General features: G+C 35.6%; 3 protein-coding genes across 10 annotated transcripts in view; 1 reads left to right on the top strand and 2 right to left on the bottom strand.

Annotated features, from left to right (window-relative positions):
- Positions 1–1,354: 1,354 nt before the first annotated feature.
- On the top strand, positions 1,355–3,903 carry LOC113772573 (60S acidic ribosomal protein P0-like). Its single transcript, XM_027317198.1, has 5 exons — positions 1,355–1,852; positions 2,101–2,169; positions 2,860–2,958; positions 3,139–3,531; positions 3,624–3,903. The coding sequence occupies exons 1-5, from the start codon at positions 1,595–1,597 to the stop codon at positions 3,756–3,758; spliced, it is 954 nt and encodes a 317-aa protein (XP_027172999.1). The 5' UTR covers positions 1,355–1,594; the 3' UTR covers positions 3,759–3,903.
- Positions 3,620–26,357, bottom strand: part of LOC113772574 (probable phosphopantothenoylcysteine decarboxylase) — a 60,391-nt gene continuing 37,653 nt past the window's right edge. Inside the window, exons 2-6 of one of the 8 annotated variants that reach the window (XR_003468569.1) lie at positions 8,557–8,808; positions 7,734–8,078; positions 6,690–6,995; positions 4,309–4,569; positions 3,620–3,705 (exon numbers count right to left, since the gene is read on the bottom strand). Coding sequence is in view for 2 of the 8 variants with exons in the window: in XM_027317200.1 (XP_027173001.1) it covers positions 6,705–6,995; positions 7,734–8,078; positions 8,557–8,592 (672 nt within the window). In the remaining 6 variants the exon portion in view is untranslated. The other 7 variants (XR_003468571.1, XR_003468573.1, XR_003468568.1 and 4 more) reach the window with 7 other exon arrangements.
- Positions 11,530–13,022, bottom strand: LOC113771111. The gene is made up of 2 exons (XM_027315730.1): positions 12,647–13,022; positions 11,530–12,530 (listed from the first exon to the last, which is right to left on the bottom strand). Exons 1-2 carry the CDS (start codon positions 13,020–13,022, stop codon positions 11,530–11,532), a joined length of 1,377 nt encoding a protein of 458 aa, XP_027171531.1.

Raw genomic sequence — 26,357 nt, 5'->3', positions numbered from 1 at the left:
AAAACTTAGTTTCAATTTTTTCCTTTTAATACCATCGGATCCCAAGGTATTCTTTTATGAGTACACCTATAAAAATTATGATATTATTAAGCTAAAATCAAGAAAGTAGACCATCTTTTAACTTGTTTCTATTGCTAGATATATATTATTTAATATACTCCCTCCGTCCCATTGTTAATGTCATGTTTCACCTTTTTTATTGTCCCAAAATTAGAGTCATGTTAAAATTTTTCCCTTCCAGAGTTCCATTCTTACCCTTGTTGTGCACATGTAAAAAAGTCCCAAAAAATTTAATAGGACCCACCATTTATTCCCATTTAGAGAAGTTTGAAGAGTGTGCAGGACAACTCCCAGTTTATAAGGCCACTATTGATGCGTGTCCTTAACGTATGAAGAGATGCATTTGATTGAGGTGGGACCCACAAAATTATGACTCTTTGAAAAACACAAACTTTAGTTGACTAATGCAATTCCAGCAGGGTAAATTTGGAAATAAAGCATCGGTTGCTAATAATAGTCCACTGTACATAAAAAGTTGCAGTCCCAAGAAACAACTTTAAATTTGGGACGGAGGGAGTAGAATTTTCCTTTATATTTATATAGTTTGAAAAAGCCATATAAAATGATGTTTTTTGCCAAACCCATAACAATCATTTTTCATTAAACCTCCCACTCCTCAATTGTGACGTATAGTATTCGAATTCTAATCTTGGAGAAAATTTTATAGGTTCTCCTCGATCACTAGGTCAATTCCAATAATTCCTTGATGATTCTGAACGCTAGTCCTGGAAAAAATTCTAAAGATCTTCCTGACCACTAAGCCAACTCCAAGAGTTCCGTGACAATTACTTAACTTGGAGGCATTAACATTTTGAACCCAAATATTCCCTCCGTCCCACTTTGATAGTCCTGTATTCCTTTTTTATCTGTCCCAAATTGTAGTTCACTTTCCAATTGAAGAATGTAGTTGTATTTTAATTTTTCTAAAATACCCTTATTCATTATAAGTGGTTGTTACTATAAACTTATTCCATTTAATGAGAGTTGATTCTTTTTTTACCATCAATTCAAGTTCCCGTAAAGTTGTACCATATTTAATGTGAGGGTATTTTAGGAAAATAGCAATCTAAATTTACTTTTCCAACAAAATTAACTACTTTTTCTTAAACTGTGTGAGAAAAGAAACAGGACTATCAAAGTGGGACGGAGGGAGTATAAATATTGACTCTTTTTCTTCCATTTTAACATAAAAATTTGAGTTCTGTCGGCTCCAATACAGTAACTGCTAACTAGTACAAATTCGAAACGTGTCCCAACTACACTTTACACTTTCGGTACTTAGTATTCTGAGTTTCGTTGCGTCTTCAAGTTCACTTCTTCACTTCACTTGTACAGTTGTACTCCATTTTTCCACGTCTCGAAACCGCCAAGCTCTCGGCTTATCGACACTTGGGCTTTTCTTTACCTCTCTAAAATCATTTCTTCAATCGTCTTCTCGTCATTTTTCCTCGTATCCACTCTAGATCAAACCCCAGAACAAGAAAAATAAATCTGATTGTGCTTTTTTTTTCTTCCTGGTTTTTCCTATCAAAAGATGGTGGTGAAACATAGTAAGGCCGAGAAGAAGATCGCTTACGATCAAAAACTGTGCAAATTATTGGATGAATACAGTCAGATACTCATCGTCGGAGCAGACAATGTTGGATCAAATCAGTTGCAGAACATCCGCAGAGGTTTACGTGCAGAGTCGGTTATTCTCATGGGGAAGAATACCATGATGAAGAGGTCCATAAGGGTTCATGCAGAAAATACTGGCAACAAAAGTTTCCTTAATCTCATACCCCTTCTTGTTGTAAGTATACTCCTTAGGAATCTGCATCTGAATTTTCTAAGCCTGCTTTTTTAAATTTTATTTTAAAGTTATATAAGTATGGTGTAGTCAAATGCTTTATTTGTAGGACATCTTGAATGGGTTTTTTTTTTTTGGTGATTTATTGAAAGAATTGTTTTCATGCATAATTTTCAAATGAGAATTTTTTTTCCCGTGTTTATTTTTTGTTTAATCTGATAGGAATTGAATTTGGTTTTTTTTTCGTTCAGGGAAACGTGGGATTGATCTTCACGAAGGGTGATTTGAAGGAAATAAGCGAGGAGGTTTCAAAATACAAGGTAATTGTAGCTTTTGAACTGTGTGGACAAAATTCTTCCTTTTTTTTTTTTTGGCATTGATTGTTTTCATTATTATTGATGATTGAATGCATGTGCATGGAAACATGAAATGTTTGCTCAGCTTGTATCGACACTTACTGTTTTAAGAATACAAGATAAATAAATATATATATATATATATATATATATATGCATGTGTGTGCGTGTGTGTGAGTTTTTTTTTTTTTTTTTTTTTTTTTTTCTGTAACAACTTTCTTGACGGGCTATAAAGCAACTATAATGCTAAAGAAAACATGCGACTTTACTATATGCTATGTGTTTCCTTATTGAAACAGCAGATTTTGCACCTACAGTGATAAATCAAGAACCTACAGAGAATATCACATAAACCTTTATGTAAGAGCTTTTGTCTTTGGTTTAAGTAATTAAGATGATCAAGTAATACAATCTAATGATAATAACTATGATTTACACTTGCAGAGAGCAAAAAATCGAGCAAGTCGGTAAGAGATGGGGCAAAGAAAGTGGCTGCTTTGGTCGAAATAACTATGAATTTTCCTTTTTTTTTTTTTGAAGTTGAAATAATTATGTTCAAGCTTTTGATATAAGCCACAGGGAATTTATGTTTTCTGTGGCTTTCTTTGGTAATTTTTTCCATATTTGCTAATTTTACTAGTTTGTGTAAATCAGGTTGGTGCCCCTGCTCGTGTAGGTTTAATTGCTCCAGATGATGTTGTCGTTCCTCCAGGAAATACTGGACTTGACCCATCGCAGACATCCTTCTTCCAGGTGCTTAATCATTTTCCAAGTATCAGGCATTCATAATCTCTGATTTTGGTCAGAATTCTAGTGATCTTTCTTGGAGTATAAGAGGCATATTTGATGCATATGCAACCCTGTTCTGATCATCCACAGGGATATTTGAATGCATACAAATAAATGTTTAATCTCACGTATGGATGTGTCCAGGTTCTCAATATCCCCACTAAGATTAACAAGGGAACTGTTGAAATTATTACTGCTGTGGAGCTGGTTAAGAAGGGGGATAAAGTTGGTTCCTCTGAGTCAGCTCTGCTTTCAAAACTTGGGGTTAGGCCGTTCTCTTATGGCCTTGTTGTCCAGGGCGTTTATGAGAATGGATCAGTCTTTAGCCCTGAAGTGCTATATTTGACAGAAGATGATCTAGCTGTGAAGTTCTTGGAGGGACTTTCTATGGCAACTTCTCTTTCTCTGGAAATTTCATACCCAGCCTTGTCAGCTGCACCTCACATGTTGATAAATGGGTACAAAAATGCCTTGGCCATTGCAGTCGAGACTGAATACTCTTTCCCTCAGGCTGATGAGGTTAAGGAGTACCTCAAGGTATGCAACTTAATTTCTCGTACTAGTCAACTTAATCTAATCAAAAGCATAACTGAAATCGAATTCATCTTTGGAAATGGTACAAATTGTAGGATCCCAGCAAGTTTGCTGCTCCAGCTCCTCCCCCAGGAGATGGTGCTGCTGCTGCCGCCAATGAAGAAAAGAAACCAGAACCTGTTGAAGAGGAGGAAGAAGATGAAGATTTGGGTCTTAGTCTTTTTGACTAGATTTAATTTAGATTGATTGCCTGCTACATATCTTCTAGTTCTTTCTTGCTTTTTTTGTTTTGCACCAGTGGAATAATCCTGAGTTTTAGTACCCTACCAATAATTTTTGATAATATATCTGCATTTGCATGACTTCTTTTTGTTAGACTTGTTCGTGATAATGTTGAGCTTTATCAGCTGATCAACGAGTTATCCAGTTTATGCATCATTAATGCAAAATAACTGATTCTGCAAAAAAAAAAAAAAAAGAAAAAAAAAAAGATGACTGGTGACTTCGTTATACCCAAAATCACAGATTACAGCTTGTTTTTGTGCTAAACATGACATGATTTACTGCATAACCCCACATTTTTCTTTGTTATGCACAAAAAGTGTTGCTCAACGATCTTTCTTTTCTCATGTTCGCCGCTTCATATTGATAAATTTGCTACGAGTCTAAACAGACCAAAAAGCATCAGACAAGGAAAGAAAGCCTTGAGCCCTGATGACTCCAGAAAAAATTTTTTAAACATGAATATACTGCTCAGCTCTCACTGAAAAGTACCTTCACCTTATAGAAAATCTTACTCGTTCCAGGGGATTCAAAGATCTTCAAGCTTAGATGCAAAGCATTTCCCATCAGGCCATGCAAAACTGTGCAAGACATTGTCCTGAAAAAGCAGGGACGGCGATAGTATCTGTACAATCGGAATCATCTTTCATTCTCCTGGTCATCATTGTTGGCCATGGCTCTTGGAATAACAAAAACAACTATATCTAAGACATTGTCTGGCCACTGACGAAAGATTGACTAGATTGTCGACAGTAGCAGCTGCATGATCAATGTAAATTTAGTATGTAGAGCAGAAACAGTCATTGAACTTGATAAAGAACTCTAACTCTGGATCTTTATCTTGCAAATCGCAAGCAAGCAGAGTCAGTCTAATTAGTAACGAGTAATTTAACACAAATTAACTTATCCAAGAGAGAGAGAGGAAAACCATCTCAAAACATGCTCTCTAAAAACCCCCCACAAACAACAACATAGTACAACTCCCAATTTCTGAAGGCTTTAAACTTCGTTTCAGAGACAGAACTCTTTGTAAACTCTCAAATTTTAATCTTATCTTTCTCCAACTCAATTTTAATTCACACAGAACCAGAATCCTTGTAAAAGCAATTGAAAAATCCTTTCTGTGTGAAATACATAAAAAACTAACCTCTTTAACAAATGTTTAGAGCAACACAAAATCAAAAGGTCCTTGAAAAGTGCAAGTCAATTAACAGCTGTGATCTTTCTGGTCTCAACAATTAATGGACAACAGAAAATAAATGAGAGGCTCAAATGTCTAGAATAAGAAACTTTTTCCGCGCTAAGTTTAGCATCCCAAAGTTCTTATCAAAATGAGGAATTTTCAACGAATGAAAAGAGGCATCGTTATGCTACAATTGCCTTCCTCTTGTGTGTTTTGATTTCCAAAAATGGTTACATCCCCAGTAACCTCTTTACTCTTCTGGAAAACCAGAAGTTATGCAGCAACTCCTACTTCTAATAGTAGCTACAAGTACGATAAATACTAAGATTTACACTTTCACTGAATCAAAGATTCAATGCATCTGATGAGGCATATTATTGAGCACAGGAGGTTGAAAGAAATTGTTTATTACTAAAGACCAATTTAAGTCCTAAGTGCATAATTTCCAACTACCAGCATCCCAGTTCAAACTTCAAGAATTCAACAACCTGTTTATATTGCAGCAGTTCTAAAAAAATTATGATGCGTCACAGAAGGCAAAATCTAGTGAAAGAAAAAAAATTGTGCTCTACGTATATCACTCAGAAAAACAGACAAAGACATCCATGAATATACAGGCAAAGGCTGCCTGTAAATTCTATCCTTTTCTTATGTCTCCTTCCTTACACTAGGTTCAAACTACTCGACTTAAATTATGCAGGTGATTCACATTGATAAATTGACAGAGAAAAGACTTGACAATTCAATAGAAGGAAAACACAGAGGAATTTATCATTCCAGGGTCCAGATCCCAGCAAAAATAGAAGAAAGTGTTGAGGAACAATTTTCAAGAATAACAATACCGAAGTTACGGGATTACAAACTATGCAAAAAATGGTCCACATAGATCATACACCATCAAAAATAAGTGAAATGCAAATCAAACTAAGAGCAAATTTTACCTAGAGTGGACACTAATGCATTAACAAAAGAATACATAGAAAAGGGTACTTTAAAGAAATGCATACTTAGAGAAGCTAAACGGAAAAACTGGATCCATTTCACAAGCATGTGGGTAAAATATTATTCATAGATTTGACAAAATGTCAAACACAAATAGATTTGAAGCAGACAGGAAAAGAAAGCAGCTTCCCTTCCTGATGAAACAGATTGACATTGTGGAACAGGGATGATAGACTACTGGAGCTGTAGAACAAAAGTGAAGTTCAAACATAAGACGAGGAATTCAATTGCATGCCACAAGTATCTTTTACATAATGCAGTTCCAAGAGCAGTATACGCAACACATTTAGCTTTCAAATTCTTATTTGACTGAAACTCTCTTTAAGTATCTCCCCTTTTTTTGGCAGGTTTCACATTTATCTGCCTCCATATGGAATGAATATTAGTCACACAATTTTCAATGGACCTCCAAGGAACTGTCGGACACTTGGTACTAATTATTTTTGTTTTGCATCAACCGAGCAGCTCATACAGAGCAAATCAGGAAATTCATGCTTTGTCCAATAAAAATTTCAATCAACTCTAAGAAGAAACCCATTTTTAAGTAGGTTTTCTATGGTGTATGACAGAAGATGTATTTAAGCATAATAAAAAATCTGGACAACAAGATTAGTGATCAGTACAAAAATCACATATAATGCATGTTGGATGGGTAACATGTGTGCACTGCATATCAAATTGTTTTGGTCACAACCTTGTGATATGGTGTTCATTGGCTGCCATTGCTTGATTGACCCCTGGATTCTAAGAAGAGCCTTACAGTTGAGAAGATGAGCGAAGGTTCAGCCATTGCACCATTCCCATAGTCTCCACAAGCTAGCCTCTTGGTTACAGGTGGAATAAGATTGATCCCCAGGTCATCAATTAACATAAGATGCCGTTCTGTAAAAGGGTTGTTCCACATTAATGTGTTCATGGCTGGAGCTACAAAAAGTGGCTTACTATAATCCCATGCTCGCACAATGCAGGTAAGCAAATTATCACACAATCCTCCTGCAATCTACAAATAAGCTAAGATATCAGGACTGTGTCTGACCTTAATGGAAATGGGTGAGTCTACTTCAAAGAATGTGAGAGATAGTATGAAACCACATATCATTAAATTCTGTAAAACTGTTCCTCAGTCTAACTTCACACAATTTGTTGCAAGATGTCTGAGTATGGGTATCAAATCAAGAGTGCTTATGATTCAATAGTAGTCCCTCAGTTCTGTTCAAAGGTTATGAAAATGCCCATACACATGAAAAAAATTCCTCAAAGAGAACTTCTGTCTTGATCACAGATTTATGAAGCATAAAGGGTGAAAAACTTTGATGGAAAGTGATCTTATTAACACTTCTCAATCAATAAAATAAAACTTAAGAGCCATAGATTTGAAAACATATGGCCAAAAGTAATATGGCTTTGCAAATGATGTACCATTAATATTGCTTCCTCAGTTCTGATCATTCCTTTTCGTTTTTCTTTAATTTTAATCAATAAAAGGATTTTTAGAATTTGCGTACATCTAAAACAATCAAATTACAAGCAGGTCCTCAAGGTGTTAATAAGCAAACTTCTCTCTTTTGCAATTATTTCATAATTCTAGTATCCATACCCTTGTTTAAGCACAAACTTTGATGATATCTCACAAGTTTAAGCATACAGGTACACAAATAACATTAAAGCAAATATGAAAAAAATTCACCCAGCAGTTAAATCAATGGCAATCTGATAAACATAAATAACAGATATTTACCTTCCCAAGTGTGTTGGCAGACAAAGGTGCAATGACCATAATATCAGCCCACCTACGGAGCTCAATGTGTAGCACATCATCTCCTAGCTTATTCCATGATGACCATTCCTCCTCATCTGTGTAAAGAGTCACATCCTTAGGAAGTGCAGCTTTATCTATGAAATGCATAGAAGCTTTTGTAGCAACTGCTTTAACTTCTGCCCATTCAATAAAGCAATGACAAAGGTTTGCAAACTTTATTGCAACCACACTTCCACTTGCAGCGAGTAGGATTCGAGGTTTCCTCAAAGAAGTATTACTCTCAACTTCCATATCCAATTTCAGTGATTCAGCAATTTCCATAACCTGCCAGACAAATAAAAGGAAATTAACACATATTCAAACAATAAAAGGAAGACAAAAAACAGAACTAAACATTCATGCTTGACTTCAATTAAACCCCATTTCAATTGATTAACAAAATCTGGTAGTAACATATTCTGAGTGAAAATCAATCAAAACCCCAATTCAGCTCTGAAATTATCAGTTATCCAACTAAGAAACGCAATCAATTAAACCAAGAAAAGATATACAGACTTAATTAACGAAAAAAAAGACTCAAAGCGAAATACATATTAAAACAGCATCCAGAGGAGGATGAGATGAATCCAACAAAAAGTTAAATGGAATGTAAAAATCTATGTTTGATTGATATATGTAGACATATATAGGTAGCAGGCTAGCTGATTGACATACTGGTGCAGGACGCTGCAGATTCAGTTACTGGGTGAAGGAATGACGATGTGTTCCGGCAAAAGAGGGGTGACCCAGGAAGACAACTTACTTTTTCTTTTTCTGTATTTTGGTAAGCGCCATGCATAGCTTTGAACTAAACGTGTACAGAGCTAAGAATTTGCAGTCATCCTGGAAAGTGCTAATCCCCTTAAATTATCTAACAGTCAAAGAGGGGCTCGAATTAAAAACAATAAGCCCACAATCACTACTGCTGCTTTTCCTAGCTAAGCTGTCCGCAAGGCGATTGGCTTCTCTGGAATTATGCACCAAATATACCTGGTGGAATTCAACTGGCAGCTCCCTGCAATCAGATGAAATAGGAACAAGATCATGAAAACCAATAATGTATGTTGTTTTTGAGAAAGGGAGAGGATAATAGAGGAGTCAACTTCAACTTCAAGTAGAAGGAAATGCAGACAGGGGTCCAAACAAGAATATCATGTTCACGGACTTGGTGGAGTTAAAAGGGCTAAGCAAATAGAATTTGTGGGCAGCAGCAAGGCAAAACTTAACAAGGTCCCTGTTGTGACCATGGTTCAAAGTGGCCGTCGCGGTCGTGGCCCGGAACGTTTCACATCGATTTTGGTATATCGATCGCGGTCTCGGTGAGAAGCAAATTTTAAAATATTTAATATTCTAAAAACTATTAATAATATAAAAAAAGTATGCTAAACAAAAATAATAAAAAAATAGCAAAAGAAAATTTGTAAAATGTACTATTTTTATGCATATTAAACACGATAAGTACTTTTAATTATTTAAAACAATGGCATCACAAATAAAATCAAAATAACATAGACCACAATTTTAAAACTAATAATTGCAAAAGTAATATCAACCATTAACAATACAAACTAAAGATTTATTTATAGCATAAAGTTGGAATATTTTGATCAATCTCCTGCCAAAAATAAAAAGAAATCATATTAGATAAAAGGTAAATATGTAAAAAGATATACTAGTACTTTATATTTTTGTACCTGTTAATACCAAGTAGAATGACGATGTGGTTCAAAATCATCCTCATTTGTCGATGAATGGTAAAACAGATGTGGAAATGGCATAGGACCTTGAGTAGGTAGTGTATACGAGTTATCTGGTGTATTTACTAGATGTGAGGATTGACTAGATGTTCCATAATCATTGGACGGAAGAACTTCTGGATTGGAGATGATTTGCTAATGGTAATATCCAAACCCTCGATAGTTAACACTATCACTGGTACCATATGATGCAGTAGAATCATGACCATAAAATCCAATGTTATTGGAATCAAAAGAAGAACTATCATGAGACTTATCTATTTCTTTTTCATAGTATCCACTATCATGAATGCTAGTAGACCTTTCGACCTGTCCAAATCTGTTAAATGGCCGATATCCACTGTAATAGTCAGGAGTGATTCCATATGATTGGTCATAGCCATATCCCAATTAACTAGTACTACGGTTTTGACTAGATTCATGCTCATAAGTTGGGTGTATACCCAAATTTTGCATCTGATCATTAACTCCTCTATATCTTTGTGACCCTGAATGGTGGAGAAATTATCTTCACTTGAAAATTGAGTTAAATCGTTGAGGAATTGACGTTGTGCTTCTATACCAGGACGATAGCCATGATCAGTATCTTGGGTGGCATAATAATTATCTTGTCCTTGAGCCCATGACATACCTCCTGTTTGTTGGCTATCTTGATTGTAACCACTATGCTTGAAAGAATTGTTCCCTCCATCTCCATTGTCACCATTGTCATCATCATCATTACTGCTGTCACTTTTATTTGAAGATGACGGAACAGTCTGCTTACTGGTTTGTTTAGTCTTACTTTTGTGTTTCCTACTTGAGGATTCAGCAAGACCTTTCTTATTTCTTTTGGTAATATATTGGGACAATGTATCACCAAAACCATCGTTGTCATGTTCTTGATATTCACTACTTTCTGATTCAGTTTGATGAATGCCCATTATCCAACCAATCCAGATTATCTTCAGGCAATGTGGGTTGTTCATTTTCTCTTATCCAATCATCCAATATATCATCTTGGTGAAAAATGTGATTCAAGTCAATTGAGTTGTAGAAATCATCAGTATCTCTTTGATGCATCAAATTTTTCACCTTCAATCGCATATTGTAATGCACAAAAACTAATTTATGCAATTTTTTAACTGCCAAACGGTTGCATAGTTTTGTATGAATTAATGATCATGTACTCCAATTTCGCTCGCAACCAGAGGATGTGCAGGTTTGACTCAATATTTTCACTGCAATATTCCTTAAATTTGGTGCATCTTCACCGTAGTTAAGCCACCATTCAGCTAAACAAACAAAGTAATAATAACATTCATTTATTATTATTATTTTAATATTATAAAAATATTAACTTCATTTATATGATTTAGATGTTTATGTAAGTATGAATTAAGTTGAAACCTGGTAAAGATTTTGGTAATGCTCTTGCTGCAATAGCACTTCCAAAGCCTCCCTTTTTGTCTGCAAAAATTTTGATCTACAAAAATAATGTATACACAGGTGTTAAAATTTTAAAATTTGTTGATTAATATAAATAAATAAAATAATGAAAAGAATACCTCATTTATTGAATCAACTTGTGCATCTAAATTTGGCTCCAACTTTGCAATGACTTTCTTTAACCCTTTTCGAACTTCATCCAGATTAAACTCAAAAGTTCCAGAATATTGAAGGATTGGGTTCAAAAAATATGCTAAATACAATAAAATAACAAAAATTAGAAAATAAATAAATATATATATTACATATTTAAATTGGATGTAATATTTTAAATTACCTGCCGCATCTAAATCCCGATGAAGTTGATTGTACCATCTATTATCAATCACTTCCCAAATTGTTTTCCAAGATTTCACCGACTTTTGAATAGCCATTTTTGCTCTATCCATTGCCTCATAAATAATTGGCAATGTTGGCTTATTATCTTGATCAATAGTTTTTAAAACTTTGACCAGAGACTCCATTATTGCACACACATTTCTAACTTTTTTTCAAAACTTCTCTGACAATATCAACTCAGCTACTTTAATAGCTTCTGCTTTTCTCTTGGTAGTGTTATTAAATTCTGCCCATTCATTTGAGGTGCACATTCTTTTCAGTTCTGTAGAATGCCGAGGAAGACTTTCCACAGAAATGAATTCAGTTGCAAATCTAGTGATACCTGGACGTAGCAGTTCCCTTTTTTTTGTATATGTATTCATCAGATTCACTACTTTGTCACTGTTATGTATGAAACTTGTTATCTTCTTCCCCTGAGCAATAGTTTCTTTTACATTATCTATTTTGCCAATATCCTCCAACATCAAATCTATACAATGCGCAGCGCAAGGTGACCAGAAAAGATTTTTTCTTTTTTTCATCAACAGTTGTCCAGCTGCTTTCATACTAGATTCACTATCTGTCACAACTTGCACAACATTTTTTTCTCCCACAACCTCTACTACCTCATCCATTAACTTGAAAATATATTCATCAGTTTTCTTGACATTGGTACAATCAACTGAACTATGGTATATCATGTGCCTATCACAGTATACCATAAAATTTATTATTGGATGTTTTGTACGAGTGCTCCACCCATCACACATAAGTGTACAACCAAAAGTTGAAAATTTATCATAAATATCTCCAAGATATTTCTCAAGCTCTTCAAATTCTTCATCTAAATATTCATTTCCAATTTGATAAGCTGAAGGGCCTTTAATACCAGAACCAGCTTTGGCAATTTCATCAATCATCGATTGATAATAAGGATTGTCAGCTGCATGAAATGGTATAGCATTGAAATGAAAAAACTTTGAAACTGCTTTACCAACTCTTTTTATATTTTCCGTCGCAAACATTGACTTGAATGATTTTTGTTTCGAAGGAAACATATGTGAGTCAATTCCTCTGCTTGTCATTTCATCTGCTTGTCTGACACTGAAATTACATGACAATCCTCTTTTGTTTTCAGAAGTCGTTGGTATTGAAGTGCCAACACCCATATTTCCTAAAATTCACAATGTTTAACAAATAAAAAATGAATGACTAAATTGCAACTTTATTTAATTATATTTAATAAAATGATATCAAATTTGTTATAATATTTTAGTTTACAAATCATACCTGACATAAACATAGAAGGTCGACTCCCAGATACCGAATGCCTTCGTTGTTCGTCTAAAAATTGCAAGTATTGGCTCTCTCTAATTGCTTGCTTCATCTGTTTTTTTTCCAACGCCATCTGACTTTCTTCATCAATTTCAAAAAAGACTTCGTCCTCCTCGTCGCCAACCATGTTGAAATTACCATACATATTTTCTTGTTGGAGAGAATTCAATATTTCTTCTTTTTTCTGTTTTATTGCAGCTCTTTGAATCTTACCAACCTTTAGATGCATTTTCATTAAATCTCTAACTTCACTTGAGGCCCTTGGACAAGGTTCAACTTGTCCTATGACATGACCGACATGTTCTTTCAACCTTGTAATGCCACAATGCATTATTTTTCCACAATGATCTCACAATTTTTCTATTCCCACCCACGGATTTACCATGTTCCCAACCAATATCCTTGCTCGTCATTGTAACTATTACACATATCAATATAAATAGTTAATACATCACAAAATAATTAAAGATATATGGAAAAAAAATACAACAAGCAGTTTCTGACATTTTATAATTGTAATAATTTATTTCTATTATATTAGTAAGTTAAACATCTAATCTATAATGTAAACATGCAACAATGATCATTTTTTCATTTATTATAAGAACTTCGGCATTTTGTTTGTTGATGGGTGATTAACTTAAACATATAATTTAGCTCTCCATCTTCCTATAGTTTTTAGTTCACGATCATGATCACCAAGATAATTATGTATAATAATAAGTTGGAAAATAATACAAAATGTCCCTCTCTATTAGCACAAAAATATACACGTACAGTGGAAGCAATTCTCATATCTCTCTAATTTCTTTGTTAACCATCGTCATATATATATATATATATATATATATATATAGACTAGTAACAATACATACCAAATTCAAATGACCGAATTCAAAAAAAAAACCCTTTGAGTGATAGTGCATGCCTATAAGCCTATGTGGACTAAATGACCGAATTCACTGTGAAACTAATTCCTATGCCACAAATAACACTAAACCCCTATTTAATTAAAACACTTAATTAACTACATCAAATGCTAATTAGTTTAGTTTAATATTGTCGACACTCTCTTATATGACAAATAGCACATGACTTGAAACTAATATACACGATTGTGTTATGTATATATGCCGCCCCATGCTTACTGGTATGGCAATAAATAGCGTTATCATTATATTTTTTTAGCCACACAACTCTATCCATTGTCCCTATCAATAATAGCTAATATGATACCAATTTGTACATTGCCAAATAGTTGTTTATGCCATATTCTGATAATGACCTGATTAAGAGTTATATGTGGAACTTCTGCGATTTTATTGATTCTTTTTTCTTGTTTGCAAATCTGGACTTGTTGGCATTAAAATTTTAGAAACTTGACCAAAAAAGATGTTAAAGTTAACAAATTGCAGCAAATCTGATGAACAAAAGATATAAGAAAATGAACAAAATCAACAATAAAGACAAATGTCATATACATTCGTGAACATGTACCTTTCGGAGTGGAATCAACACAAAAAGACCAATAAAATTAATTGCACAGAGATAACTGGTCATCCAACCAATCCCAGGTTCCTTGTAGCTGCTCGGAGGATTTCCCGTAGTGCTTACTTCTGCCTACTCATATGTCTTCTTAATTAGAGCTAACAAATAAGAACCAAGTCCGCCTGAAAGTTCAAAAACAAAGCAAAAGAGCTTAGAGAATCAGACAATACTAAGAAAAAAAAAGTAAAGTGAAGGTAGTATGTTTAACGTGGCAAATTCAAGGTAGTACCTTCAAAGTAAAGTGAAGGTAGTACCTTCAAGGTGGAAAAGAAAACGCATCTTTTCACGTGATAGTACTGTGGCAAATTTGTTTCTATTTCCCAATGAATGATTTCAACCTTTGACTTCTCCTTCTCATGTGTTAGGATCTAGCTGTAGTTTTTACTCCAAGGGTCGATGTAATTGAGCTGCGGTCCCAGTGCTTCTCCTAATTATGTCCGGTGTTTCGGATGAGCTTGTCCCAATTATTTCTGGAAATAGAATAGGGAACCACTATGATTAATCTAATGAAGGCCCCACGAAGTCTTTTATAACTTGTCCATCACTCGCATTTCTTTCCTCGTATGAAGGATCATCAGTACTAGTCATGGTTCGATATAGGCGGTAGAGAGGTCCCCGAATTTCCCTTTTTTAATCCCTTTTTTTTTTCCTTTTTTTCTAAAGGTTTTTTGTTGAATTCAACTTGACTCAGAGTGACTCGGAGTGAGTCGGTGTGATTCGACCGTAACAACCCGTCGCGGTGACGTCTCGACGACGTCTCGACCGATTTCTCGGCGAGACGAGTATCTCGGTCTTGATTCGTCGCGGTCTCGTCTCGGCCTAGGCCAAGACAGTGACGACTCGGCCGAGTCTTCGAACCATGGTTGCAACTGAATTTCACGTTGGAAATGTTAGCTCAGGTTAGTTGCAGTTAGTTAGGACATGTCAGAATTAGTGCCAGTTAGGAATTGTTCCATGCAAATTCGTTGGGCCATGCATGCAAGATTGAGTGGGCCATGCAGGTTAGTTACGCCAGCTAGATTCTGTTATATTGTTACCAGAATGAAAAGTCGGTTAATAAGTTTAGTTACGAATATGGAAGGTCGGCGCATGATCTGTATAAAAGTAGGAGAGCTAGGAGGAAAAGTTGTGGAATCATTTTCTATTGTATTTTGCATCTTGTATCCCTTTACCTATTTCTTAATAACATCATTTCTCTCTCTCTCGGGTTGGCTTCCCATTCTCCAACCCCTGATTGAGAATCCTTCGCAATTGAGATTTTTACTACCTTTTGCATCAGTGGTATCAGAGCTGGGTGAAACCAGCTCAAGCAACAATGGCGGAAGGTACTAGATCTTAGGATAACAGGCGGCTAGAGGAGAGCGTCAAAGCCATGATGAAGGAGCAGAAGGAACAATTTGAACAGGAGATAGCAGCTCTCAGGAATCTAGTACTGGAGTTGCACTCTCAGAGGGGGCAATCCGCAAGGAGCTCTCCCTCTGACAATGAAGTTTCCCAGGGAAGGAGTTATCAAGCTCCCACGCGCTTCTCTCGCTTGGAGTTTCCCAGAGTCCATGGAGAAGATTTCCAGGGATGGTTGTTTAAGATTGAACAATTTTTTGAGGTAGATGAGACGCCTAATCATGTGAAGGTGAAAATGGTTGCTATGAACTTGGAGGGAAAAGCTCTCTAATGGCACCAGATCTTTATGAGATCTCGCATCACCAGGGAATTGCCTGCTTGGGAAGAATACATCAAGGAGTTGACATTCAGGTTTGGAGGTTGTTGGTATGATGATCCGATGGGAGAACTGAAGGCTTTGAAACAAGAAGGATCAGTGCTGGAGTACCAGGAGCAGTTTGAGAAGCTACTGAACAGGGTGGAGCTGCCTGAAGATTATGCCACCAACTGTTTTCTCAGTGGTCTGAAGACAGAAATACAGTTGGCTATGAGGATGTTCATGCCTAAAACACTATAGCATGCCAGAACGCTAGCCAAACTGGAGGAGGCTAAGATTCTAACTCAGCAGAAGAAAAGGGTGATCAGAACAGGCTTCCATCCTAACATGGCAGATAGGTGGAGAGGAGACAAGAGCTTTGAAACTCCCTGGAAGAAGGAAAACAGTTTTGAATGAAATTGGGGGAGAGATGGTAAGGCACTACTACCCACCTCTAACCAGGCTAAAAGTGAAAAAACTACAGAAGAACACACCAGGAAACCATTCAGGAGGCTGTCATCCGCGGAGATGGATGAAAAAGGGCAAAGGCCTCTGTTTCTGATGTGATGAGAAATTTGGAATTGGCCATAGATGCAGGAACATGCAATTATTTCGATTGGAAGTGTGTACAGAGGAGGAGGATGAGGAAGTGGAGGTTGAATCTGAGGAGGAGGGAGGAGTCTCACAAGGCAATTTGGCTCATATTTCCTTAAATGCCATGACCTTAACTGCTATTCCTAAATTCAGAATAATGAGGGTGACTGGTCATGCGGGAAAGACCCCAGTCAACACTTTCATAGATTGTGGGAGCTCTCACAACTTTGTTCACCCAGAATTAGTCAATAAATTGGGGTTGAGAGTGCAAGGAGTACCATCTCTGGTGGTAGAAGTGGCAGATGGCAACAAGATCACCACCAACACATTGTGTGCTGGTTTTACTTGGAAGTTGCAGAACCAAACTTTCAAAACTGATGCCATGGTGTTGCCTGTGGGAGGCTGTGATCTAGTACTGGGGTGCAATGGTTATCAACTCTGGGTGATATTAAATGGAACTTTGGGGAATTGAAGATGGAATTTCTCAGTGGAAAAAGAAGAGTGGTGTTAAGGGGCAAGGGTCAACAGGCTATTTAGTTGGTGAAAAGAAGGACCATGCAGAGGATTCTACACAAGCCAGAGCAGATTGCTTCCGCTCAGCTATGTTTCCTTGTACCTGTGCAGTCAACGACAGATGGACCTGCAGCTAGTCTTTGTCAGGTGACCAGTTCCACCCCTGACTCTGAAGCAAATGAGTTAAATGAAGTATTAATGGAGTTTGAGGATGTTTTTAAGGAACCTTCTGAACTACCCCCACATAGAGATCATGACCACCAAATTCTGCTCAAAGAAGGGACAACACCTGTGAATGTAAGGCCTTATAGATATCCTGTTTTTAAAAAAAAATGAGATTGAAAAGCTGATTCAGTAAATGTTGCAATCTGGAGCTATTAGACACAGTACCAGTCCCTTCTCTTCCCCAGTAGTGTTGGTCAAGAAGAAAGATGGAACATGGAGAATATGCAATGACTATAGGGAGCTGACCCTAGCAACTGTGAAAGACAAGTTTCCTATACCAGTAGTAGAAGAATTGATTGATGAGCTATTTGGATCACATTTTTTCACTAAATTGGACCTCAGATCAGGCTACCATCAAATAAGGATGTGTCCTGATGACATTGCCAAGACTGCATTCAGAACTCATGAAGGCCATTATGAGTTTGTAGTCATGCCATTTGGCTTGACCAACGCACCTTCCACCTTTCAAAGCCTGATGAATACTGTGTTCAGACCTTACTTGAGGAAGTTCATACTGGTTTTCTTTGATGACATTCTTGTCTTTAGTCCTACATGGTCTGACCACATCAAACACTTGCGCATCACCTTGGAGATTCTGAGGCAGCATAGTTTGAAAGTAAAGCAGAGCAAGTGCTTTTTTGCTCAAACATAGGTGGCTTACTTGGGACATGTGATCTCAGGACAGGGAGTGCAGGCAGACCCTCAAAAGGTGCAAGCTATTCAACAATGGCCTGTACCTTCAACCCTCAAGAGGTTAAGGGGATTTCTGGGGCTAGCAGGATACTACAGGAGATTTATAAAGGACTTAGAAAATTGGCTAAACCTTTGACAGAATTACTCAAAAAGAACAACTTCACTCGGACAGATCAAGCCACAGAAGCCTTTCCAGGTTGAAGTTGGTCATGAGCTGCCCACTTGTGTTGGCCTTGCCTGACTTTTCACAGACATTTGAAGTGGAGACAGATGCCTCCAGTGATGGCATTGGGGCAGTCATGTGTCAGAAGGGGAGACCTCTAGCTTATTTCAGCCAAGGTCTGGCTACCAAGCACAAAGGCTTTTCTGTGTATGAGAAGGAGATGCTAGACATTGTGAGTGCAGTGCAGAAATGGAGACCTTATCTGTTAGGCAGACACTTTATCATTAAAACTGGCCTACTTTTGAAAGAATTGCAATGTCTCGACTAGTTTTTTCAGTGAACCATAGATTAAAACCTTAAAAGAAAATAAATGGGTCAAATGGGCTGGATGGAGTTGATGATTTATTCAAAAATTGATTAAATTGTCCTAAAAATGAATGAATAGATCAAATAGATCGGATGGAGTTAATGATTTATTAAAAATGACTAAATTATCCTAAAAGTGAATGAATTGATCAAATAGATGAAATGGAGTTAATGATTTATTCAAAAATTGATTGGATTATCCTAAAAATGAATAAATTGATAAAATGGATTAAATAAAATTGATGATTTATTTCAAAATTGACTAGATTGTCCTAAAAATGAATGAATTGATAAAATGGATTGGATGAAATTGATGAATAAATTGGTCAAATGGATTGAATTAGATTGTCCTAAAAAAAATGAATAATCGATTCAAATGGATTGAGCGGAATTGATGGTTTATTCAAAAATCGATTGAATTGTCTGCCCATTGGTAGTTTCAAAAAATTCATTGTGATGTATTACTCTATGAGCCTTCTCAAATCAAGTTTTGGCCTCAATATATTTACCATCTCAATAATGAGGAATTATTTATAAATTTTTTTATATTAATGTCCTTTACGTAAGGGATTTTACCAGTTTTGACAAAATGGCCAAAAATGATTATTAGAGGCTCATATTCTAATGTGCAAAACTGTTCCATCATTCTCAATGTCGTCATTACGGAAGGGATCGAATCCTACCTTACCTTGTGCACTATCCCTTTGGATGGTACAAGAAATATAAACGTGCAAGTCTCATTGGATTACATATCCGAGACACAAGGTGGTTTATTCCTATCGTGGGATCTCCTACATGGCATGCCCTCTATGGTTGATGCATGACGACAGTTTATTAAAGCGTATAAATATACGGTGCGAAAATTGGAATATGAACTAAAAGTGTCCTATTTAAATGCCTGGGTGGGTCTAAAATGATGTGCAATTATTAACCTACGAATGCAATACATCGAAATTTAAATATGCAATAACCTATCTAAGAGGGTAGGTTCTACAAGAGTATCATGCCAGAACTCTTATTTCTAAGGTTTATAAATGCAATAGAACAAAGAAAAGTTAGTTCGATTGATATATGACACATAACACAGAAGACAATTAAAGAAAGAAGGGTGTAATCCTTCCCCTCGTGCCTAGTGTTCCTATTCGGGTAAGGTTGACTCTATCTTAGATAATTTTCTAATATGGATGCATGAGATTGAGCTTACTAATGCATCTAGACTCGATAAAACTTCAAATCCCCAAACCTTCAGACCAAAGGCGAAGGGTCATCAATCCCAAGGCCTAAGAATCCATGGTTCGAGTAATATTTCGGACATTGCTACGCGCACATCGTGCCACGGTCACATGTCCAATTGGATCAATTCTAATCCTAATAAGGAAGAGTGGTGTGACAACCACTAAAAGTAAAAAGAAATGAGATGTTATAAAATAAAACGTATGCACGTATGAAGTGCTCCTTTTGAAGGGAGGAATTACATACCATCAAATGCAGGTGAAGGTTCTAGAGTGACTATTCCTCCCCAAGATGCAAGCGCAATATATAAATATAAGTGAATGAAAGAAAATAAACACATTTATTCACCATATACACGGATATCGAGACGATTACCCGTGTAAAATGCAAGAAATCCTTAAAAGAAAAAATGCAACCTAAAACATCCTAATGTGATATGTAAAAAGTTAGAAAAAAGAAAAGGATCAACTAAATCAAATGCTTGGACTCTCTAAAAAAGTCCCCACTGGAGTCGCCAAACTGTCACGCCCCATTTTTTAGAAAAAAAATAAAATTACGAGTTTATAAAATGAATTTTTGATTAATTTTTGAATGAAAAATAAGTTTTTGATTTGTAGAGAATAAATAAAAGAAAAATGGCCTAAAAATGAGACTTAAAGTGCGATGATTTTGACCCAAAACAATAGTTTAAAAAAAGTTTTTAATGAAAAATAGAAGTCGCCACTTGGTATTGATTTAAGGTGTACCAAGTCACCTAAAATGAATTTTAAATAAAAAGCAAAGGAAACCCTTTTTAAACAACTCCAAGTTTCCGAAAAGCAAGAGAAAAGGCTCCGGGAGTCACGGTTGAACAAAGGGAAGGCAAGGATAAAATCCAAGACACTCTTTCAATTTAGCCAAGGCTAGTTGCATGATTTAGTCAGAAAATTTTCTTAATTTAACCTAAAACTTATTACATTTAGATGTTACTATATAAATGCAAACCTAGACCTAATGGCTATCAAGAGGGTCGAAATATCTATTTAAAGTTTAATTGGTGCGAATCACATTAATTGTGACTCCCAAAATGATTGTTAGAAGAGATCAGGAATATGCAAAGAGTGAGACTCGAAGAAAAGACAAATTATAATATATAAGTATACGTGACCTAAAAAGAGAAATGCAACATAACAGGTACGGGCGTACTAAAATTTGTGACTCAATTTTCTCTTTTATAGAGGAGATACGAGCGTGCTAAGGTTAAGGAGCTATACTCGTCCATATCCCATGTTTAAAGGATACTCTCTAACCTAATCAGGTAAATGCACTAACCTATTTCTAAATTTTCTTAAATGAAATGTCATATTTCACACATATAGAGGAAATATCAGGCAAAAATTGTAAGGGATCCTAAAAGTAGAAAATATGCATGAAATGTAGTGATTTGTCACACAAATATAATCTAGCGTGTGGACTGTCCCTAAGAGTCTAGCGTTGGATTAACCCATGCCTATAAGTTCTCACTAGCGTTAGACTGGTGAGAAATTGGAACAAAGGGCCACAAATATCATTGGACTATTGTGGTGATATCATGCATTTATTATAACTAAATAAATCATACAAAACATAATAAAAATAAGTAAACATATAAATCACACAAAGCACATAGCGTATAAACATGATATCTAGATGCAAAGATTCTAAGAAAGCGAGTAAACAAGTAAACACGCAAGCACACAAGCAAATAAAAGCAAATAGAGACCTAACTATTACATTCGGGGCCCTAACTACAATCTAAGTGGGGAAAGAATAAAATAATAATAACCTAACTATTACATTTATCTAACTAAATACATTTTTGGCAAAATTTAAACCTATCTATTACATAATCTATCTAAATACATCTCTTGAGCCCCCTAACTATTACAATTTGACATTTAAATGCCTCTCAAATAATCATCAAAATTAAATTAAATATATGGAAGTTAAAACAAATAACTAAAAGAAAAATCAATCAAAAACATGCAATTTCACACATAAAAACACATAAGGGCATATAATATGATTTAAAATAACGCAAGAATATACCTCCCTTGAAGTAGTAGTTATGCGGGATTGGATTTGCCCTATTTATACTCCAAAAATCAACAAAATAGTCAATGTACCAATTTAATTAACAAATAAAAGCAATAACATGTAAAGAAAATGGAAATAATCAATTAAAGCATTTAAATGAAAGTAAAAAATCTATATTCAAAAATTTTAAAACAATCAGGGCCCTAATTAAAAATTTTAAAAATTTTGGGGATCAAATTATAATTATCACAAATATTAGGGGTTGAAATCAAAGCAAAATAAAGCTCTAATTATCTCCTAAAACCAGAAAAAAGACTTGCCTAAAACATGGTTAAAACATAAGAACATGATTGAATCTCAAAAATGGTAACATTGATTGATTTTTCCAATTTTTGGGCCATAGTGAAATTAATTAAACTTGAGGGGGCAAAATTGCAAATTTTAAAAAGAGACCATGCAAATGGTTCGAAAAGCTTTCTTCTTCTTCTCTGGTTTCTTTCTTCTGCAACTTCATGGGTTTACGGTACAATTTTCTCTTTGCTAAACTTAACTAGAGTCACAACCAAACATCAAGCTTTGATTTTGAGCAGCAAAATCACAGAAATTCAACATCCAAACATGCAAATCTTCGGCAAAAATTTTCCGCAATCTTCTGGGTTTGCTTGTTACGAAAATCAGCCTTGAACTTCAAACAAAAACTCATAGATTCATCAGATAAAACCCCATGGAAAATCCCAAACTCCAGTCCCCAAAACCCAGGCCAAACCCACGAATTCCTCAACCAAAACCGAAATAGAACTCAACCTTCCTCAAATAACAAAATCCAAACATGATTGGCTATTTGTTAAAGATGAAACAGAGAGAGTCGGATGAAAAGCAATAAAGAACAGACGAAATTGGCTTTTGGGTGAAGTCAAATATGAAATCATCAAAACTGAACGTCATCCAGCTATATTTTCAAAACCCAATATCTGACCATCCCTAAACCCTCTTTACACGAATTGTGAGTCATTAAAACTGACTTCTTGGAAACAACAGGAATCCCATAAAGAGAAATAAGAGTCCCATACAAAAAACTCATGTATCAGTCCAAAGAAATTTCATGGAAGGTGTTAAACTAACTAATACAAGAAGCTATCGTTACCTGTAAGCGATTGGAGATTGATTTGGCGTGAGAAGACGTGAAATGTTTGCCTGGAAGACGAAATAAGAGCTCTCTTTTGCAGCTCCTCGAGTATGACGAAAGCAGCAGATTTGGGTTCCAAGTCGAGGATGTTGCAGCCATTTTTCCCAAAGACCTCAACACCAACGTTTTTCATCAACTATCACAGATTTCCCAAAAATAAACACTCGCGCAAGAGAAATTCTAAGGAGATTAGAATAGAACCAAGAATCTCCCTGGATCATCAGCCTTGCTTTTTCTGCCGAAATTTTTTTTTTTTTTTTGTTTTTCTTCTCTCTCTCTCTTTCTCTTTGTTGTTGTTTCTCTTCTCCTTGTTCTCAGCCACCTCCCTCTCTTGCTCTCTCCGATTCTCCCCCTTCCTCCTCTCTTTTCTTCTCTTTTTTCTTTTCTTGCCTGAAGCCTCTTTTTTCTTTTCTTGCCTGAAGCCTCTTTTTTCTTTCTTTCTTCCTTGCTTTTTTCTTTCTTCCCCCCTCCCCCCAAGCTCCCCCCCTTGGTTTTTCCTCCTCTTTTCCAGATTTTTCCAATCCAACACCTATCCTTGCCACCTAATCTAGCAAGTGTTGTGGTATACAAAAGGACAAAAACACATGGCTAATGTTCCCTTCAACCACTTAGCTATCTTGCATGCATTCCACCTATTTTTATTTTTCAAGGCAAAAAATTTTGGGTAAATAAAAATGTTAAATTCCTATTTGAGATTACCTTGCAAATTTTCATTTTATTTTGAAGAAATTGAATTTAAAAAGATTAAAACAAATTTTTGTAAGAATTTTCTTTTTTCAGAATTTAATGCAAAAAATGTTTGTTTTGGAGATTATTTTTTAAAAGAAGATGAAACTAATTCAAAAAAATAGCTAACTATCATTTTACAAACTCTGATTAACTAAAAATTAAATTAAATTAAAATAAAATTAAATAGAATTGAAATTTTGGTGTCTACAAGATATATCAAGACTTAAGAGAGTTATATTAGTGGGATAACATAAAGAAGAAAATTGCTCGATATGTTCAAACTTGTGTCATCTGTTAACAAGTTAAATTTGAACATCAAAAACCTTCTAGTTTGTTACAACCCCTCGAGATACGCGAATGGAAGTGGGAAAACATCACGATGGATTTTGTCTCAGGCTTGCCACGGACCCAAAGAGGTCATGATGCTGTTTGGGTAATCGTCGACCGGTTAACCAAATCGGCCCATTTATTGCCCGTGAACACGAGTATTCTATGAAAAAGTTGGCTCAACTGTATATGGGTGAAATTGTGAGATTACATGGAGTTCCAATGATTATAGTCTCGGACAGGGATCCCCGATTTGTGTCTCGATTTTGGCAAAAGTTACAAGAAGCCTTAAGGGCCAAACTAAACCTTAGTACTACATATCACCCTCCAGACAAATGGACAATCGGAAAGAACCATACAAACCCTCGAGAATATGTTAAGAACGTGTATCTTGGATTTTGGAGGCAGTTAGGGCCAGCACATGACGTTGGTGGAGTTTGCCTACAATAACAGCTACTATTCATCTATTCAAATGGCACCATACGAAGTTCTTTACAGAAGAAAGTGCCGATCACCAATTTATTGGGATGAAGTGGGGGAAAAAGAAGATTTTAGATCCAACAACCGTACCTTGGATGGAGGATACACAGGAAAAGGTCAAATTGATAGGTCAAAGACTTCAAACAGCTCAAAGTCGGCAAAAGAGATACGCGGACAATCGAAGGAAGGATTTATAGTTTGAAGTTAGAGATCTTGTATTTCTTAAGATCACTCCATTGCGAAGTGTCACGACTGGTAAAGGAAAGAAGATTCAACCAAGATTTGTGGAACCCTTTAAAATTCTCCAATGAGTTGGAAAGGTGGCGTACCAACTCGAACTACCATCGAGTTTATTCAAGATTCATGACGTCTTCCATGTCTCAATGCTAAAGAAGTACCATCCTGATCCGACTCACATCTTACAAACAGAAGAAATTGAAATAGATGAGTCTCTCACCTATGAGAAGAAACCAGTGAAATTGCTCAACCAAAAGGTTAAGGAACTGAGAAACAACCAAATTCCTTTGGTGAAGATCTTGTAGAGAAATCATGGAGTAGAAGAGGCAACCTGGGAAGTGAAAGAAGAAATGCAAAAGAAATACCCTGAACTGTTTGTTAATCAAGGTGAGAAATTTCGAGGACGAAATTCTTTTAAGGGAGAGAGAGTGTGAGGACCCGAAAAATTTTCTTAGTTTATATTATTTTATTTTATTTCTTCAAATACATTTTCTTTACTTTACTTTATTACCTTAATTTTCTAGATATTTTTATATGTGAGACAAGTTTTTAAAACATTTTTCTTGTATAAGTTAGTTCATGTTAAATTCGAATCGCATTATGGCAGTAGGACCCATAGCGTGGTAAGTGCGATAACTTTTGAAGAGTAGTAGGAGTTTTGTATAAAAGGATATTATTTTATAAGGTGTTAAGGAATAATTAGAGGATAGCTAGAAAGTTCAGCCGTTGGAAGACAACAAGATGAGGATTAATCTTGGTTAAACACTTGTCACAAAATTCTTGGATCTTTGACCTTGACCAAAGACTTTCTTACCTCTTTAATAAAAACAAAATTTGACCAAAATTTTCTTATTTTTCACCTTGCTTTGGCCAAACCTCTTGAGGGAAGAAAGGGAGAGAAAATTTCATTTTAAACCTCAAATTCTTGCTTGAATCTTGAGTTTTAGCCAACAATCTTGCAAACTACTCCATAGGAAGTGATAACTAAGGAAGATTAAAGGCTTGAGTGGAGAGATTTTGGAGGAAGAAGCACTAAGTTTCCATCTTTCTTGGGGTTTTAAGGTATCTATGGCAAGAAACTTCTTTTTACTTCTAATACTTACATACTAGTGGTTTAGAGTTGAATATTGGTAGTTTTATGAGAAATTTCATGGTTTGAAGTAGAGATTTGAAAATTTTCAGTTTTTATGGTGAAATTTCAGTCCTTATATGATGCTTAAGGTTGGCCATGATTTGATAGCTTTGCCATGTAAAATATCTAGTTTTTATATGTTAGTTTGGCTTGCTTAAGGAAAAATTCCAACTTGTATGTGAAAATTTCAGTTTAGAGTTTCCAAAAAAATCAGCTTGATTATGGTTGGTTTTGAGCTATAAATTTGCTATACTTGGATGGTTTTGTGGCCTTAATCAAGTGTATGTTATAGCTTATGACTTGTGGTTGTGGTTGAGGTTGATTTGAGATGAAATTTGGTGTTGAGTTTGGATGGAAAAGTAAAGAAAATAAGGGGAGGTGCTGTCCAAATTTTGGGACAGCTTGTTTCCTTCAAGTTTGGATTGATTTTGTGATAAACTTGCTTAAGATGCTTGGTAAACCTATAAGTTCTACTTATGTGTTAAATTT

This window comes from Coffea eugenioides, chromosome 5 (assembly GCF_003713205.1).
Source record: "Coffea eugenioides isolate CCC68of chromosome 5, Ceug_1.0, whole genome shotgun sequence".
In the NCBI taxonomy this organism is placed as follows: Eukaryota; Viridiplantae; Streptophyta; class Magnoliopsida; order Gentianales; family Rubiaceae; genus Coffea; species Coffea eugenioides.
Note: the sequence above shows the minus strand (reverse complement) of the source record. Positions and strands in the feature narration are given on the sequence as shown.

Excerpts from the sequence above, each read along its gene's own strand:
- LOC113772573 (XM_027317198.1), top strand. The coding sequence starts at position 1,595 with ATGGTGGTGAAACATAGTAAGGCCGAGAAGAAGATCGCTTACGATCAA. Across the intron at positions 2,959-3,138 it reads CGCAGACATCCTTCTTCCAG|GTTCTCAATATCCCCACTAA; the intron begins GTGCTTAATCAT and ends GGATGTGTCCAG. Across the intron at positions 3,532-3,623 it reads AGGTTAAGGAGTACCTCAAG|GATCCCAGCAAGTTTGCTGC; the intron begins GTATGCAACTTA and ends TACAAATTGTAG.
- LOC113771111 (XM_027315730.1), bottom strand. The coding sequence starts at position 13,022 with ATGCATTGTGGCATTACAAGGTTGAAAGAACATGTCGGTCATGTCATA. Across the intron at positions 12,531-12,646 it reads ACCTTCTATGTTTATGTCAG|GAAATATGGGTGTTGGCACT; the intron begins GTATGATTTGTA and ends TGTGAATTTTAG.